At 37.1% G+C, this 16,268-nt stretch overlaps 2 protein-coding genes and 1 long non-coding RNA gene across 4 annotated transcripts; all 3 read left to right on the plus strand.

Annotated features, from left to right (window-relative positions):
- The first annotated feature begins 1,410 nt into the window (after window positions 1-1,410).
- LOC112192123 lies at window positions 1,411-3,598 on the plus strand. Of its 2 annotated transcripts, none has more exons than XR_005808153.1 (7): window positions 1,411-1,478; window positions 1,698-1,995; window positions 2,639-2,764; window positions 3,019-3,122; window positions 3,271-3,315; window positions 3,410-3,448; window positions 3,547-3,598. It is a non-coding gene; the product is annotated as an uncharacterized LOC112192123 (long non-coding RNA). The 2 variants fall into 2 exon arrangements; XR_005808152.1 differs by having other exon boundaries at window positions 2,639-2,718.
- A 195-nt stretch (window positions 3,599-3,793) lies between these two features.
- LOC112194636 (receptor-like serine/threonine-protein kinase NCRK) lies at window positions 3,794-5,838 on the plus strand. The gene is made up of 7 exons (XM_024334850.1): window positions 3,794-3,902; window positions 4,612-4,718; window positions 4,802-4,841; window positions 4,971-5,011; window positions 5,160-5,246; window positions 5,415-5,528; window positions 5,758-5,838. Exons 1-7 carry the CDS (start codon window positions 3,794-3,796, stop codon window positions 5,836-5,838), a joined length of 579 nt encoding a protein of 192 aa, XP_024190618.1.
- Window positions 5,839-9,429: 3,591 nt separating this feature from the next.
- Window positions 9,430-11,866, plus strand: LOC112194637 (serine protease SPPA, chloroplastic). Its single transcript, XM_024334852.1, has 6 exons — window positions 9,430-9,553; window positions 9,695-9,865; window positions 10,202-10,291; window positions 10,392-10,531; window positions 10,709-10,842; window positions 11,785-11,866. The coding sequence occupies exons 1-6, from the start codon at window positions 9,430-9,432 to the stop codon at window positions 11,864-11,866; spliced, it is 741 nt and encodes a 246-aa protein (XP_024190620.1).
- The last annotated feature ends 4,402 nt before the right edge of the window (window positions 11,867-16,268 follow it).

Consider the following 16,268-nt stretch of genomic DNA (forward strand, 5'->3'; position numbering starts at 1 on the left):
ATCTCCGATGTGATTTCCGGATTTATACTATTTATATTATACTTATATTCGGCAATTTGAGATTTCTATGAAATACGAGGAAGTTAATCTTTATACTTATTTATATCCTATTTGTTTTGAAGATGAGATTATGTTGGCGTGTGGGACACGTCGTTGGAAATTCAATTACGAGAATTGGGGAAGTTTTATGGATTTATATGGTTTTCGAATTCAATTGCTAGCATTGATTTTTCCGCCTTTGTGGCGCGGTGATGGGATGACCGTAGCCCTCCGCCTTTGTGGCGCAGGTTACTGTCTTAGTGACAGTAATTCTGTAGCCCGGTATCCTATCGCTACACTTAGTGGCGTAAGGGTATATTACTGGAGTCATGGGAGTATTTTTAGCCTGGGAGGCTATCACTCAAGCCTGGGAGGCTCACTCGTATGGCTATCGCCTTCCCCTACTCACTTTACTACTTAGCTAGCGGGGCTAGCTCGATTTTTGTTTAACCAGCGGGGCTGGTCTTATTTTCCGTAAGTATCGGAGTTCCAACTTTTTCTTTTAAATCGTATGTGACTAGCGGGGCTAGTCGGTTTTCATGAGTGGAACTCCTCTTGTTTATTTGTCATTAATCATTGCATGCATCGGAAGTTTTTAGAGAAATAAATGTGGGAAAGTATAAAATCCCTTTTATTTGAAATTGTTTATTTTTGTCCACTCACGCTAACGTTTTTCTTGTACTTTCCCCTGGGCCCTTCGGTTTCAAATGCCCAGTTCGCAGTGTAGCTGTTTGGCTTTAGGAGTTGAGGCTTAGCACCACCGCTGTCATCTATCCCTCGTAGGTTACTTGCTAACCTACTTTGTGTATCGTTATTTCTTTTGGTTGTAGATTGCTCTGATAACCTTGAGTAGTTTGTACTAATATTGTAACCTATGACTTGGTTGTAATTTGAGTTATTTGGATAATTTGGTACTCTAAATTGTGAAGTTGTGCGGTTTTGGGAGCAGGGTGGCTCCAGGAGTTTTTGGGAGGGTTGTTAGAAGTGAAGTTGAAATTCTACAGGTTTTGGGTTACCCATTTTTAAGGGAGGTTATGCCAAAATTTTTAGTAAACCTTCTTTAAAGGTGGGTCCCGCGGGGCCACTTCGGATTCCAGGGTGGAATCCGGGGCGGACCCTGTCAAACACTACTACAAATATTACCTATAAGCACACCCTACAAGGACATCTTTTAATTGAAGTGTCCTCAAAACCTTTTAAGGACGAGCGGGAAAAAAACAGGGCAACAGAAGCCCTTTTTTGGCCAAAAGTAAACTTCCCCACACAAAGGCGCCCTTTTTTTGGGCCAAAAGTTAAACTTTTCACACTCCCGGCCTCCTTTCCCTCTCCCTGTCCTTCTTTCTTTATTCCATCTGCCTTCTCTTCGTCATTGAACAAACCAAATTGTGGAGCTAAGATTCTTTCGCTCTAAGCAAAAAAAATCCACTCACCACGAATGGGTAATTTTCTCTCCTTTTGGTCTGTCTATGGCTTTTTCATTGTGCTTTTTCCAAAACAGAAGATTTGGGAAATTTATCGGAGCTGATAGTCTCATCTCTCTCTCTCTCTCTCTCTCTCATTGATTTTAACACCTGTTGATCTATAGGTTTTTCCAGTCCTTCCCTTCAATTCCAGTGATTCAAAATTTTTTTTTGTGTGTGGCTGTAAATTCAATATAGGGATTTGGGAAGGAGTTGTTGGAGAAGGAGGTGACGAAGGCTGCAGAGCCGCTATCGTCTCGCACACTAGCCCCATGATCCCAAGACACCTATTTCTCCAGAATGCACTCAACTTCTTCTTCACCAATCGTTCGCTGCCGCTTTAGGGCTCGCTGTCCCTTAACGACACTCCGGCCTCCGTCGTTGATTCCAAGAGCGGTGTGTTATTTCTGTTAGTCCTAGCCGGGACTCGGTGACTTCTGGGAATTGTGTTGAGGAGAAAACGTGTGTTGGGCTTGTATAACATCGATTTGATATGGTATCATATTTCTCTTCCCTCCTAAATTTCGTTTCTTTTTTTTTTGTTGAATTTTTCAAAGTTGTATTGGGTATTTGGGTAAGCTACACTATCAGCTCATTCGCTTAGTGTGTAAAGTAGTCAAATTTCGCTTGCTTATTAGCTGTGTATATATAATATATATGTGATTTTAGCTTGTGCTAACTATGTGCGTAATTGGGGAATGTCAGTAGAAATCTGTACTAGCTTTAGATCGGTTAAAGTAATGTAATGGGTTGGATCAGAAACTGGATCAGAGCGGGTTTTTTGTTATGTTTGGCTTAGAAATCACAACTTCATGACCAGGAGCTGTCGGGTCCATTGAAATTACCAAGAACAAGAAGTCAAATTGATTTATGGTTCTTATATCGCAGAACTAAGTACCTCAGAGTTGTAAATAGACTTCATTTTCAATACTCTCGAATTCATGTATTGTCTGTATGGTTTATTTTTATGTAAATGTAGATAAAATGTGTATTGTTTGCTCATAAAATCATAAAAGACGATGAAGATTATATATTTTTATTCTCAAGTTTATATTAACTGTTGTGAATAAGTAACCTCTTAAGAGGATTTATGGGAATTGTATGGATTTTTGATTGTATGTTTATGGATTGATTGACAGGTATCTAAACAGATAGTCAGAAGACATGGTGACTGCAGCTCGACCCACGTGGGCTCCTGCGAAAGGTGGTAATGAATAAGGTGGTACTCGGATTTTTGGCCCATCCCATACAACTCTAAAACCCAAGTTAGTTTCTGTTGTTTTTATCAGCATTGTTGCATATCATTGTAAATTTTGAGGCACTGCATACAATTTTGAAAGCCATGTTTGCTTAACTATATACAACGCTGCATATGTTTATTCTTCTTTCTTTTTTGAAGATTGTGATATTCTGTCTGAAATGTCATCTTTGTTTCAGTTCATTTGTTAACTTTTGTGCAAGTAAGTTGTCCTTGGATGCTGAGTTTTGAACCTTTCTTTTTGATGGTTTGTACAAACAGAAAGGACGGAAAGGACACTTAGGAAGAACTGCAGAAAAGGAACCTCCAGGAGGAGTTGGAAGACCATGAGAGGAGGCATTTTTCATCAAAGGATAAATATAGTTGTATGATATCTTTCCCTTACCTTTTTTATTTTTGTTGAAGTCATGGATTTTGATCTCAACCCTTTAGTCAAGGTTTGGTGTCAGTTCAATTCTATGAGGATGTGATGTTATTTCTTCATGCTTTCTAATTGTTATGTGCATTGTGCAGATGACAGAGATCGCAGCAGGAGAGGGAGCCAGCTTTTGTTGGAAAGTGTGTATCCTAGCTCCATAAATCATATTTTAATGTAAAAATTCCTACAAGGGAAAGATAGCCTCATCTTGTTTCTCTATTATTGTTAACTTAGATCCTGCTGCAGAGCATTTTGACTACCCTGTGGCTTTAGGTAAGTAGTTGATTTGGTTATCAGCTCTCACTCTTATCTAGTATCATTGAGGAATCAGAGTACTTAAGATTATTTTTGTTTTCTTTTTCCTCTTGTAGATATCAGGGAGCTAACTAACTTGGATGATGTTATGGAGGAACTTGGACAGGGTCCCAATGGTAGACTTATGTACTGCATGGAATTTCTTTTTTTCTTTTTTACATTTTTTCTTTGCTTTTTTTTCTAATGGTTTTATACTAATTGCCATTTATAAAGGAATTGCAGACGTGAAAAAAATCAATTGGTAAATATGTCACTTGTCCTGGTGTTCTCTTCTCTTTAAAAAACTTTTGATTTCTAAGGTGAATGGCTTTAATCTCAATAACTAGACACCTTGAAGATAATCTGGATGATTGGCTTGCAGAGGGATTGGAGGATTACCTGGATGATGACTACTTAGTTTTTGACTGCCCAGGTAAGCATACGAGCATACATGTTCCATTGTCTGTATCTATTATCATGCATAAGTTGTTGAAAGGTTAGGTATGCAATGCTAGTTGTTACATTCAACAAAAATACCAAACTACCGGCTGATTGGTAATTCATATGCTTTCCATAATACCCGGTAGGGGTGGTAACCAGTCACATTATATGCAATTCCTATTTAGCTCAATAGTTTTATTTCCTTTTGATTTTCTTCTATTGATCTTTAGTTTCTTTCTCTCGATTTAGATATCTAATGTTTATACTCTAGAGGAGGGTGATTTACAGTACTTCTAGCAACTACAGGATGCTCTTAACTTTTAAATAAAATAAAACTAGTCCTGCGGCATGTGATTGCAATAGGTGTTACAGATACAAAAATTTTCAGTTGTGGTTGCCAGAAGCCTTTTGATTGCTGAAACATTGAATTTACACTTCTTCTTTTTTACACTATTGAATGTGTCTATTGAGTTTGTGCTCACAAAGTTCCACTTTTTTTACAATGTGTAAATGTATGCCCTTTAACTTTTGATTAATAAAGATCATATTGAATGATTTCAAAATTTCTCCAAAACCCCCTTTCTCAACTCACAAATATAGATGAAAAAGTGATAATGTGATTTCTTATCCATGTTGTGGATGAAGAGGAGTCATGTGAAGGCTCCTGCTTCTCTTTTATAAGGCAATTGTGTGATGCATAGAAACTTTCGGTGAATGTAATTTTGTTAGAGCTGTGTTTGAGAAGTGTGGAAGTAATTATGTTTTGCATATGACTACCCTAACTATTATGAGGGCTCTTCTAAGAGAGGTAATTATGATTCTATTATTAATGATATGAATTGACATTGTATCTGTCTACCTTTGAACATTCTTGCTTAATTTGACTTGCAGGTTGACCCAGTAGTGTATAATATGCTTCATGAAGATCCAGGTAACGAACATTGCCTTCATTTCTTCTTCAACATTCCTAGATATAAGCTTATGTCCTAAAGATAACTTGTGGCTATTTTTGAGACATGTGTTTGTGGCTTTTTCTTTAATTATGCATATACTTGTGCAGGTTCAAAGTTTGTTAGTACTGATGGCAGTACAGGCAGCAAGGTATCATCATTTTCAACAAGTTTTCTAGGATGGTACTTTCATTTTGGCATTTGCTTCTAGCAATTCTAAGTTTAGCATTTTCATATAAACTGTAATTACTCTTCAGTTCATGATTGACATATAATGTGTGTTCGTTTGTGTTTGATAGGCAGAAGTGAATTATTTGGGACAGTTTTATCATCCTAATCTTGTGAAACTAATTGGCTATTGCTTGGAAGATGAGCAGCGCCTTTTGGTATATGAATTCTTGCCTCGAGGCAGCCTGGAAAATCATTTGTTCAGGATAAGTTTTTTTAGAGATATCTCTGGATACCTTTGAAGCAAAATGGCTTTCATTATGTAATGTTATTAACAATTTTAAACTGTTGTACCAGGAGGTTCTTATTTTCAACCTCTTTCTTAGACCCTCCGGATGAAAGTTACCCTTGGTGCTGCAAAGGGGCTGGCCTTTTTGCATAGTGCTGAAACAAGGGTGATATATCGAGACTTCAAGTTGTCTAATATCCTGCTTGATTCGGTATGAATCTACTGATGTTGTTATTTTAAATTACTCAAAGGATTCAGGGGATCGTCTGACTTCCACGTTGGCTCTTCCGAGAATTCCTTTTGTATCATTCAGAACTACAATGCAAAGCTGTCAAATTTTGGCTTGGCCAAGAATTCCTTTGATAATAGTATACTGCTGCTAGCTACATAACACATTCTAGCAGTTATCTAATTGTATGTTTTCTGGGTTGTTTATTTAGGATATTATTTGGCAAGGAGATATCAGTGGAGTTAATGCAGTGCTGCAGTTATTCATGGTTGATATCCAATCAGACGATTAGTAGAGTATTCATCAAGTTATTTTTCCTAGTTCATTTTGTAGTCACTTTAGACTTATTTTGTATGTATATTAATGTATTGTAGTGAGTAATATAGTCCTTTTGGTGGTTTTCAGATGCTTTGGATAATTTTTTTCCGATAGTTTTCAACTTTTAAGGACACAGATTATGAGTCGTTACAAGAAAAGGATGACACTTTCATTTTGTTTTGACTAGTAGGGGAAAGAGGATACATTTCTATTGATATGAGAACACGTTTTATTGTCCTCTATAGGATACAAGGACACTTATTTTGCACCTTTGAGGACACAGTTTATGTGTCATAATAGGGAAAAGAGGACACATTTCTATTGATGTGAGAACACATTTTATGTGTCCTCTATTAGATACGAGGACACATTACTTTGTTCTTTTTTTTTTTGAAAGGGGACATTACTTTGTTCTTTAAGGACACAGTTTAAGTGTCCTTGTAAGGAAAAGAGGACACTTTTTCAGTGTCCTTGTATGTGACTTATAATGACACCCGAATAGAGAACACATTTTTTGGGTGTCCTTAAATGTAATAGAGGACTCATTTCCCATGTCCTTAAATCATGTTATTGTAGTAGTGCAACCTAGCTTTGTTTCTAGTTACATTCCCTTTCTTATCACTCTTATTCCTGAAAATCCACTTGGTTCCTATGACATTACAATCTCTAGGTATAGGTACTAAATACCACACATCATTCCTAGTAAATTGATTCAATTCTTCCTGCATAGCACTGATCCAGTGACCAGTGATCATCTAATAAAGCCTCTTTAACATTTTTTGGTTCAACTAAGGACACAAAACCAAACTGGGATATAACATTCATATTCATTTGATTTTCAGTGACAAAACAAAGCAGTATCTTCTCTTGGCTTACCGTGTCTTGACTTACCAATGCAACAGCTTGCTTCCTAGTCTTTAGACCATCTGTGACACTCCCATTGATATCTTAACTAGAATGATCTTTTTGTACCTGTTTGAAACCTCTCCTCATTGTTGGAGCTGGTTCAAAAATACTGTCAGTCATCTCCTCCTCCTCCTCCTCAACCTCAATGGATTCACTTAAGGGGGATGTGGTTGAGGTGGAGGTTGATGGTATATCTGCAAAGGATTCTCCTGTTTGGCAAACTGTTCATCGATAGAAACATTTATGGATTCCATAACAACTCTAGTTCTTTTGTTGTAGACTCGGTAGGCTCTGCTGTTCATAGAGTATCCGAGAAATACACCATCATCACTTCTCGTATCAAACTTGCCAAGATGCTCTCTATCTCTCAAGATGTAGCAAGGACTTCCAAAGACATGAAAGTGTTCAATGTTAGGTTTCTTACCGTTCCATAGTTCATAAGCCGTCTTATCAGTTCCTGGTCTTAAGAAGACTCTGTTGATGGTATAGCAGGCAATACTTATAGCTTCAGCCCAAAAGTTTATGCTGAGTTTAGCAGCATGAAGCATTACTCTAGCCATATCCAATAGTATCCTATTTTTCCTTTCCACAATTCCATTTTGTTGAGGAGTGATTGGGGCAGAGAACTCATGTGACACACCAAGCTCATTAAAATAGTTAACGAAGGCAGTATTTTTAAATTCAGTACCATTATCTGATCTTACCCTCACTATGCTAGTATTAGAAGACTTTCAACTAACATCCTTTGACTCAAGTTCTTAAAAGATTCAAAAGCTTCAGTCTTACCTCTTAAGAAGTTGACCCAAGTAAATCTAGATAAATTATCCACTACTACTAGCATATCACTCTTACCTCCAATACTCTCGGATTGAGCTGGTCCCATGAGATTCATATGAAGCAGTTCCAAGACTCGTGTGGTTGTAGCAGAGTTCACCACCTTATGAGGTGCCTTGGTTTGCTTTCCGATTTTGCAGTCACCACAAATCTTGTCAGTCTTGCCATTTAGAACAGGCAAGCATCTAACACACTACTTAGAGGAAAATTTTAATGAGTCTTGATAGTTCACATGGCTTAGTCTCTTGTGCCATAGTTCAAAAATCTCTTATGTGGAGCTTACTGATAGACATGACTACATGCTAAGAGATTTATCAGCTTGAATATGATAACAATTGTCAAAAGATCTCTTTTCTCCCATTATACCTTCTCCTTTGTGATTCAGCACCAAGCACCTTTGTTTATTAAACCACACATCCTCATAGTCATCAGCCAAATGGCTGACACTAATCAAATTTGTGGTTAAACCTTCCACATATAGCACATTCTTGAGATTAGGTCACTACTACAAAAATTAAATCAGATGACGCCTCTCACACGACGCATTATAGTTTTCCGTCGTCTGATTGATTTTTATTTTTTCAGACGTCGTTTTTACAAAATCTGTCTTCTAATTTGGACTTATAACTTAGTTCAGAAGGCCTTTAAGGACAAAACCGTTGTGTGACACAAAAAAAAATTGAGCGCCAAGTTTCCCACCATGTAAGTGGTGCTGAACCCCATCTCAAACTCCAAATTTTCCCCCAACATGTATTGATCATACAATGAGAAATAATAAAACTGTGGTCTGACTAATATGTTTGACAGAAAGGAGGGAGATTTTCCATCACCATTTTTTTCCAACTCCCCTAAGAGAGAAGTCAAATTGATAGGAGACAAACTCCAAATTAAAATGGCTGCATTCAGATCACATTTTTATAAAATTCCGTTGTGTGAGTCCTTGTCCAAATTGATAGGACTTGTCGAAATTGACATAGGCCGGGCTTGAAACCCTACACTTAAGCAAAAACATAATAAAAAACCCAAAGCCCCTCCCCACTCTCTCGACAGCGCCTCACCCTCTCTTGACGGAGACTCAAAACCAAAACGCAAAGCTCCTCACTCTCTCAACAGCGTCTCCCCAAAACCAAAACCTCACTCTCCCAAACCCTCTTTCTCCTTCGACAAACCCCAACCAAAGCTCTTTCTCTTCGACAAACCCCGACCGAAACCATCTCTTCCCCCAGCTAGGTTATTCGATCTGGGAAATAGCGAAGGGAAGAAAACCTACTGGGTAGCCTCTAGGATCTTTCGGCGATGGTGGTTATTGCTTTCGTCGGTGGTTATAACTTTGAAAGCAAGAACAGAGGGTTCAAGGCTTACCAATTTTGAAAGCAAACCTAGAGTTGAATCGGAGAGAGAAGATGTCAGACTTCCAGGGTTTCAAAATCTGAGTTGGATTAATTAGGGTTAGGATTTGCGTCGATTTTCGAGAGGCTTCAGGATTTTGATTGCTATTCAGGTTTAGGTGACTTTTTGGTAAGTTATTTTATTATGAATTCAGCTGTGGTAACTGGGATTTGAATTTTGTGGTTTCAGTATTGGATTCAAACATTGGAGATGTGGATTTGGGATTGAAGGAAAAAAAATGTCAAAATTGGGGCTAGGAAGGTAACTACGAAGGTTTCGATGGTATTCGATAGAAATTTTAGCTGCTCCTTCTGCTTAGCACTAGATTTCTTGCTGCTAGTTTGGTATTTTCTACCTTTTGGTTTACGTTTGCAGTCTATTTTTGGAACATTGAAGTTAATTTGGGTTTTTAGTTGTGATTCTGTCAAGAAATTCAATGGGTAGTAGGCTCAAGAGAATGGTGGTCTCCGATGAAAGCCTTGAGTTGCTTTCCAGGTATGGCCAAGAAATTATGGCAGTGAAGGGGAGGGTCTTGCAAGTTCCACCAGTGTTCAAGCATCGTTTGTAAGAGATTAGTTTCTCTGGTATTCTTCTCCCCATTTATATATTAACTTTTGAAACATGAATGTTAAGGTTTTGTTTGGATACTGATGACTGAAATCACTTACTAACTGAGGTTTGCATGAGATTTTTTTTTCCAGGTGTTCTTGAGAAAACTGGAGTTGAGCCACAAGTGAAAAGAATTGGAAAATATGAAAGTTTTGGTGAGCAACTTGCGCATATGACCATGTCCGAAGAAAATTGTGAGATGTTGACAGCATTGCTCGATAACATATATGGGAACTGGCTGGACATAATTTCTTCTACAAGAGGTGCTTTGAGATTTGGTATTTGGCTAATCTAATATGATTATGTTGTTCAGTTGAAAGTTGATGTGAAAGTCATCAGGGGAGTGGTTGTTCTTGAAAGATTTTTTTTCCTCTTGATGTGATGATATACAGGAAGCATTTAACCTGGGAAAACTATATGAGAAGATTGGCTTCAACAAGGAAATCATATCAAGGGGGAATTTGCAGAGGTTCTTGTAGCTAAACAATAACCCTTTAAGTACATTGTCTTGCTGTATACTCTGCTTTGTGTGATCTCTTTTGTAATCTTGCAAAGAGATAGAATTATTAATTCTCTTTTTCCTTCCTAATTCAAACCAGAGGAAGCTGATGAACTCTTTGCTAAGCCTGCACAGAATTCGTATAAGCAATTTCAGGACAAGGCAGCTTTTTCCGGCCAGATCAATGACTGTATGTTCCGATTGAATCTTCATTCTAGTTTTAGTCACTTTCTTTTCACTCTGTTCTACCTGGAATTTAAATATATCCCTTTTGTTATGTTGCCAGGTAGATAAAATGGAGGAAGTTGCACAAGGGAGAGTTTGGGCAGGTAAATATACAACTTCAAGGGGTTTAGTCGATGCTATTGGTGGACTTTCTCGAGCTGTTGCGATAGCAAAGCTCAAGGCAAATATACCACAAGACAGAGAGGTTGGTGACAAAAATCTTATTACAGTGGCTTAGCATATGCTAGAGATAATAATGAGTTAATGCAGCAAGTTACCTTCATAATTTCTTGTGTGTTATGATCTTCTTGTGTTTTTTACATGTACTTGTCAATATGTTTCTGTAAAAAAGTTATTTGATTGGTTTTTCCACTTATTCCAGGTTACACTAGTGGAACTTGCAAGACCATCCCCTTCACTGCCAGAACTTTTATGTGGCGTGGGGAGTACTCTGGTGGGAGTTGCTTTCCAAGAATGGCCAAGAAATTCAATGGGTAGTAGGCTTAAGAAATTCTGGTATGGCCATGTAGTATATAGGTTTGCAAATTGGAGCAGGTGCTTTAAAGGATATAGTGGGGATATCGACGTAAGTATGCATTCTTTCATCTCATCTGATTAGGAATTTACAGTCATTTTTTTTTCCTTTTTTGTTATGCCTACGATTCGTGGGCTCCTTCTGAATTTTATTAAAATCCCTCAAGTGATTATGCAAGCCAATGATTTCCTGGATTCATAATATATATTGAATTAACTTGGTATTTCTTAACTAGTGGAAATGAGACAAGTTGAGGAAACTAGAGCCAGACTCTAATCCTATGGAAGGTTGTTGTGTACAGGTCAGAGAAATATTAATAGTTTGAAAGCAAGCAAGCAAGATATATTAATAGTCTGAAAGCAATGCTGATGTTCCAAGAAAAAGCTTCCTGCATTCAATGTGAAGTCTAAGTTCCTGAGAGTTGTTTTTTAAAATCAGGTGTGATAGTTTTTATGAAATTCAGATTCTGTCTTTAATCAGGAACCTATGCAAATCAAACTAGTTTAGGAATTGATAAATTTTGTTTTTACTCCAATGCAAGAAACTTGCACATTATCTGCATTTTATACACATAAAGCTGTTACATTCATAATTAATTAATCTAATCGCAAGTTTTTGTAGATGTGATTGACCATTCAGTTTATTTCATGGTTCAACGCATATATATATAAATATATATATTTATATATATATATATATATATATATAATAGTAGGGGTGTAGTAATTTGGTCTAGCATCTTGAGAGGCTTGTGATACTTTTGCTATCTGAGTACTAGACTAGGTAATTCTGTGTGTGTGTGATTACGATTGAATTGGGATTTTTTTCTTGCTATGGTAAGTTTGTATGCCTTTCTTTTCGACCTTTTTCATGGCAAATGCATGAGCTGTTTCTCAGTAAGTGCACCTTATGTTATGTTGTAGGTTGAGCATTTTCGATGCCATGGCTGGAATTACTTTGAATGACAACTTTGTGAAGGTTGTCTCTTGGTATGATAACAAATGAGCTTAATTATAGGTAATTATCTCAATATCTTCATTACACAATCTGTGTTTCCGTAACATCATAGTGGCATAATAAAATAGTGTAATACACATTAATACTCGGTTTCTTTAATTAAATAGACTTGGTAGTTACTTGGACTCATGCAAGATAAGTAGCTGATGTATGTACTCCTCTGCAAGCTTCGGTTTTAAGTATGGTGAATATGTATTATAAATAAGTTGCTGATGTCAACAAGGGGTTGCAAAGAGATGCCTCCTAGTCAACAAATGGGATTCTAGGCCTTACCTTGCAGATTACCATTGATTTCAAGCAGCAAAAATGGAAGGAAGATGAGAGTTAGATAAACGAGACCTGGTTTTGATGCATGGAAGGAACAAATGCGTATAGTGTTTTTATGTATGGATATTACGGAAATATTCTGTTTTTGATATCAATGTACTGAATACATTTTATATATGGTCGGATTTTGAGTTAATTTGATTGTTTAGAACTTTTGTAACAATTAGAAAACAAGAATAAATGAAAAGTATTGTCCAACATGTTATAGCACAATGGTAAAAGGTCCATGTGTCGTCTCAAAGCACAAATACATGCCTTCACACACACTTTTTGTTAAGAGAACTATCGAATGTATACAATAGTCACAATGGCTATAAAATAAAAAAATGTCGTCTGAATAAAACTCACACAACGGTTATAAAATAAAGCGACATCTAAATCGCAATCACACAACAGCTACATCTTATGCCCGTTGTCTGAATAACAATCACACAATAACTAATGTTGTCGACAAGCTGCCAGCATGCTGTCGACATGCTGCCGAGCCCTTCATACCACGGTTCTCTATAATCGACCTTCATCAGACGGCTCCTCGATATACGACGGTTTGCCTCCATATCAAACGACGGTTTTTAGTCGTCGTCTGATTCAATTTTTGTACTAGTGGGTGTACCTGGAGTATTCACAGTGCCTCGTGCAAGGATACTTGCTTTCCTTCCATCACCAAAAGTTCTCGAACCAGTTGTGCATTCATCCTCGAACGAAGAAAACCAAGCTTTGTCTCCAGTGTCTGGAACAACCACTATCAACGTACTATAAGTGTGAGTGCTACCAGGCAAGTGGCTTCAATGTAAGATGAAGCTTTATCTATACATACACACAACAAGAGACAGGTAGCATCAATAATATCAGAACAAGCTAAAATACACTTATTAGTGTCCTTTTTAGTCCAGATTAATTTTCTTTTATCAGTGGGCAGATTATTCTTTGAAAACAGTTCAGTTAATTTAATGATGAGTTCCTTCTGTTCTTTAAGTTCACTCTATAGAGATTCCACAGTACACTTTTCTCGAGCAGGTTGTGCTTTTAAAACTCTCTCATTACATTAAGTCTAATATGTTCTAACTTACCACAGTAATGGCAAATAGGAACAAAGATTTTAGAATTCAAATACATGTTTTGACCAGTTGCTGTTCCTTGGTCAACCATTACCTGTTGAGCACGTTTGGGCTGTTCATCCATCTTGTCCTTCAGTACAGTGTCGACTTCTTTGAACATAGCTGTGACGGATTCACCCTTCTTTGCAATTGGTTTTGATTCTCACAAATTTTGTGCTCTTGGAACTCTCCCCAGAGTAGCCTAAGCCAAAGGTATCATGAGGAGCTTTTCTTAACCCAAACAATTTGGACACTGCTCCTGAGCTGATCTCAAACTTGGCAAATTTTTCTTAAGTGGACTTTAGCTCACCCTGCAAGGACTCATTTTTAGTTAATAAATCTAGATTCAAAGTTTGTTGTCCCTTTGCCTCAAGTTCCAGCATTTTGATCTTGTTGAGAAGCTTTGTTTGCTCAGTCTTCCAAGTCAGGGAGCCTTGGTTACTTTGTAAGTCTGTTAGTTCATCAATGAACTTGCTTCTCTCCTGTTTCCATATGGTATGTGAAGTTTTAAGTATGAGCTCGCTCTTCTCCTTCTTCGCCCTTAAGGCCTCAATCTCCTGTTCCAATTCCATGTTTTTGAGCAATGTGGCTTTTGACGCCTTATAGAGTTGTTTGCAGCGGATACCAGTTTCCTCATCAGAAAAAGCGTCATCACTGTCAGACTCAGGCTTAGTTTGGGATTGCTGTGCTGTGAGAAGAAGCATTTCCGAACTTGCTGTGAGAGGAAGCACTTCTGATTTTGCTGTGAGAAGAAGCAACTAAGTGTTTGGTAAACTGTTTTTAAAAGTGCTGTGAGAACGAAAAGCAATTTCTGAGTGTTTGGTAACTTGTGAGTGAAAAGTGCTGTGGCTGAGTATAATTACCAAAATAGTCATAAATACTAAAAATGCTACTAAAATTCATAATTTTGCTTTTTAATCATGTAACCGTACAAAATTATAATTTGCCTCACGTATTGTTCTTGTACACTTGTTAAAAATATTGATGCATCAGTTTCATCTCATCTTCAATATTAATTACACAAATTATATGATTAATTTTAGGTTTCTTGTCATTTTTTGTTACATATTGCTTGGTCCGAATAAAAGCTATGTTATATAACCTTTAATATACAGCAAAACTTTTTACTATTACACAAAATAAGTCTAGAATATTTGGACTAATTCCTCAACCATAGTTCAAGGAGATCCTCTACACAAAATATATTAAAGACAATTCAAATTTGCAACTAAACGCTAAGTACGTGGATGCATTCATTAGATGTTCTGCAATTGTATTTTTTAACACCTCCATTTCTCATCTTCCCGAACCATCTCATTCATGTGCATTGGCATCTCTTCACTTAAGATATATGTCATAATCTGCAAATAGGATTTACAAGAACATCAGAATCAAAATATTAGAAGGCATAAAGATATCCCATGCCCCATTCATGTCATGCCTAATTCATTACTCTAATTCTATATAGGACAAAGTATACACAAGATGACAAGGCGGCATGAAGATAGGGTGGACTCTATCCAAACTTGACAACTGCTCAGCTATGCTATTGGCTCAATTATAAGTGAATCATGGACAAATCATGCTAGTATGATTTCCTAGTTGCACTAGTCGTAAGGGGTTATGACAGAGATGAGATTTGAAACTCCATCTAACTGAAAATTATGAAAAAGGTTTTGATGAAAAATTCTGGAGGATGATATAAAATTCTCCACTGTGATGTATTTACTGACTGCATTAAGCTTTACACACTGAATAACCAAGAGAGAAGGTAATATAACCACATATTAACCCAAAAAAATCTACACTGTCCAAAACATCCATAATCAAGGTGAAAATCCATAACTTCCAACTATTCTGGGGTTTTGCCAACTCTCAATGGTATCACTTGAATTACTAGCTGCATAAAGTACTAAACACAGAAACTACACATAATAGTGCAACTCTTGCTTCTAAATCGCAACAAAAGATATACAGTAAGTGCTTGATGCCTATACCAGAACCAACCATTCATTACAAACATTGCAGAAGTACCTCCTTTTTCAAAGGATTGAAACACTGTGTGCCTTTATCAACAGGATGCATGCAAACATAATAAACTCGAGAAAAACAAATAGTCACTCATTGTCACCAAATCTAATGCACAAACCTAAACCACGACTAGTCTGGCTTACCTTATAGAGTCATTAGGGGAGAAAAACAACCAAGTTGGTGCATTAATTCACACCTAGTTTAGGCAGGAAATGTCCTGCTTACAAATGACCATTCAGAGCAATAACATGAGTATACAGCAGCCAGCCATAACACAAATGACAAGATTTCAAAGCATTTTGCACAGGTCAAGAAACAAAGCATATAATCACAATTCAAGAAAACATCCAGAACCTCCCCAAAGTATCCATCTTACATGATATTAGTGAGAAGCTGTGTTAAAAATTCACAAAGCTTTAATCTTCACATCTATTTCCACTTGATAGTTTAATTAACATAAACCCATCAAACCAAAGGTCTAAGCATTCAACAGTCAACATGTTTACAAAGCTTTGATCTTTCAAACACAGAACAAGTTAGAGCGAGCCAGAGAAGTAAATGCAGAATAGAAATGATAGCAAAGCTTTTCTAATAAAAACCCGTCCTTTCCTTACCACAGCAATAAGGATCACTTGAACTCAAAAGTGGGCACTAGAGGCTCATCAAAACTCTCTAGGACCTTGGTCTCGCTTCCGCTGCCAGCCTCCTCAGGCTCTTTGGATTTCCCAAACCACTCTCCCAAATCGCTATTTGGTAATGAAAAGAAAGGGAAAAAAAAAACAGAATAATAATCCCAAACCAAATAGATTTGATGTTTGATAAAAATCAAATCTAAAATCAGACCAAATACTTCAATAAAATAGTTGGTAAGAGGTTTTACCTTTTAGAATTTAGAATGGGGGGTGAAATTTGCACCCCCAAAATTGCAAACCACA

This window comes from Rosa chinensis, chromosome 3 (assembly GCF_002994745.2).
Source record: "Rosa chinensis cultivar Old Blush chromosome 3, RchiOBHm-V2, whole genome shotgun sequence".
NCBI classification, from domain to species: domain Eukaryota; kingdom Viridiplantae; phylum Streptophyta; class Magnoliopsida; order Rosales; family Rosaceae; genus Rosa; species Rosa chinensis.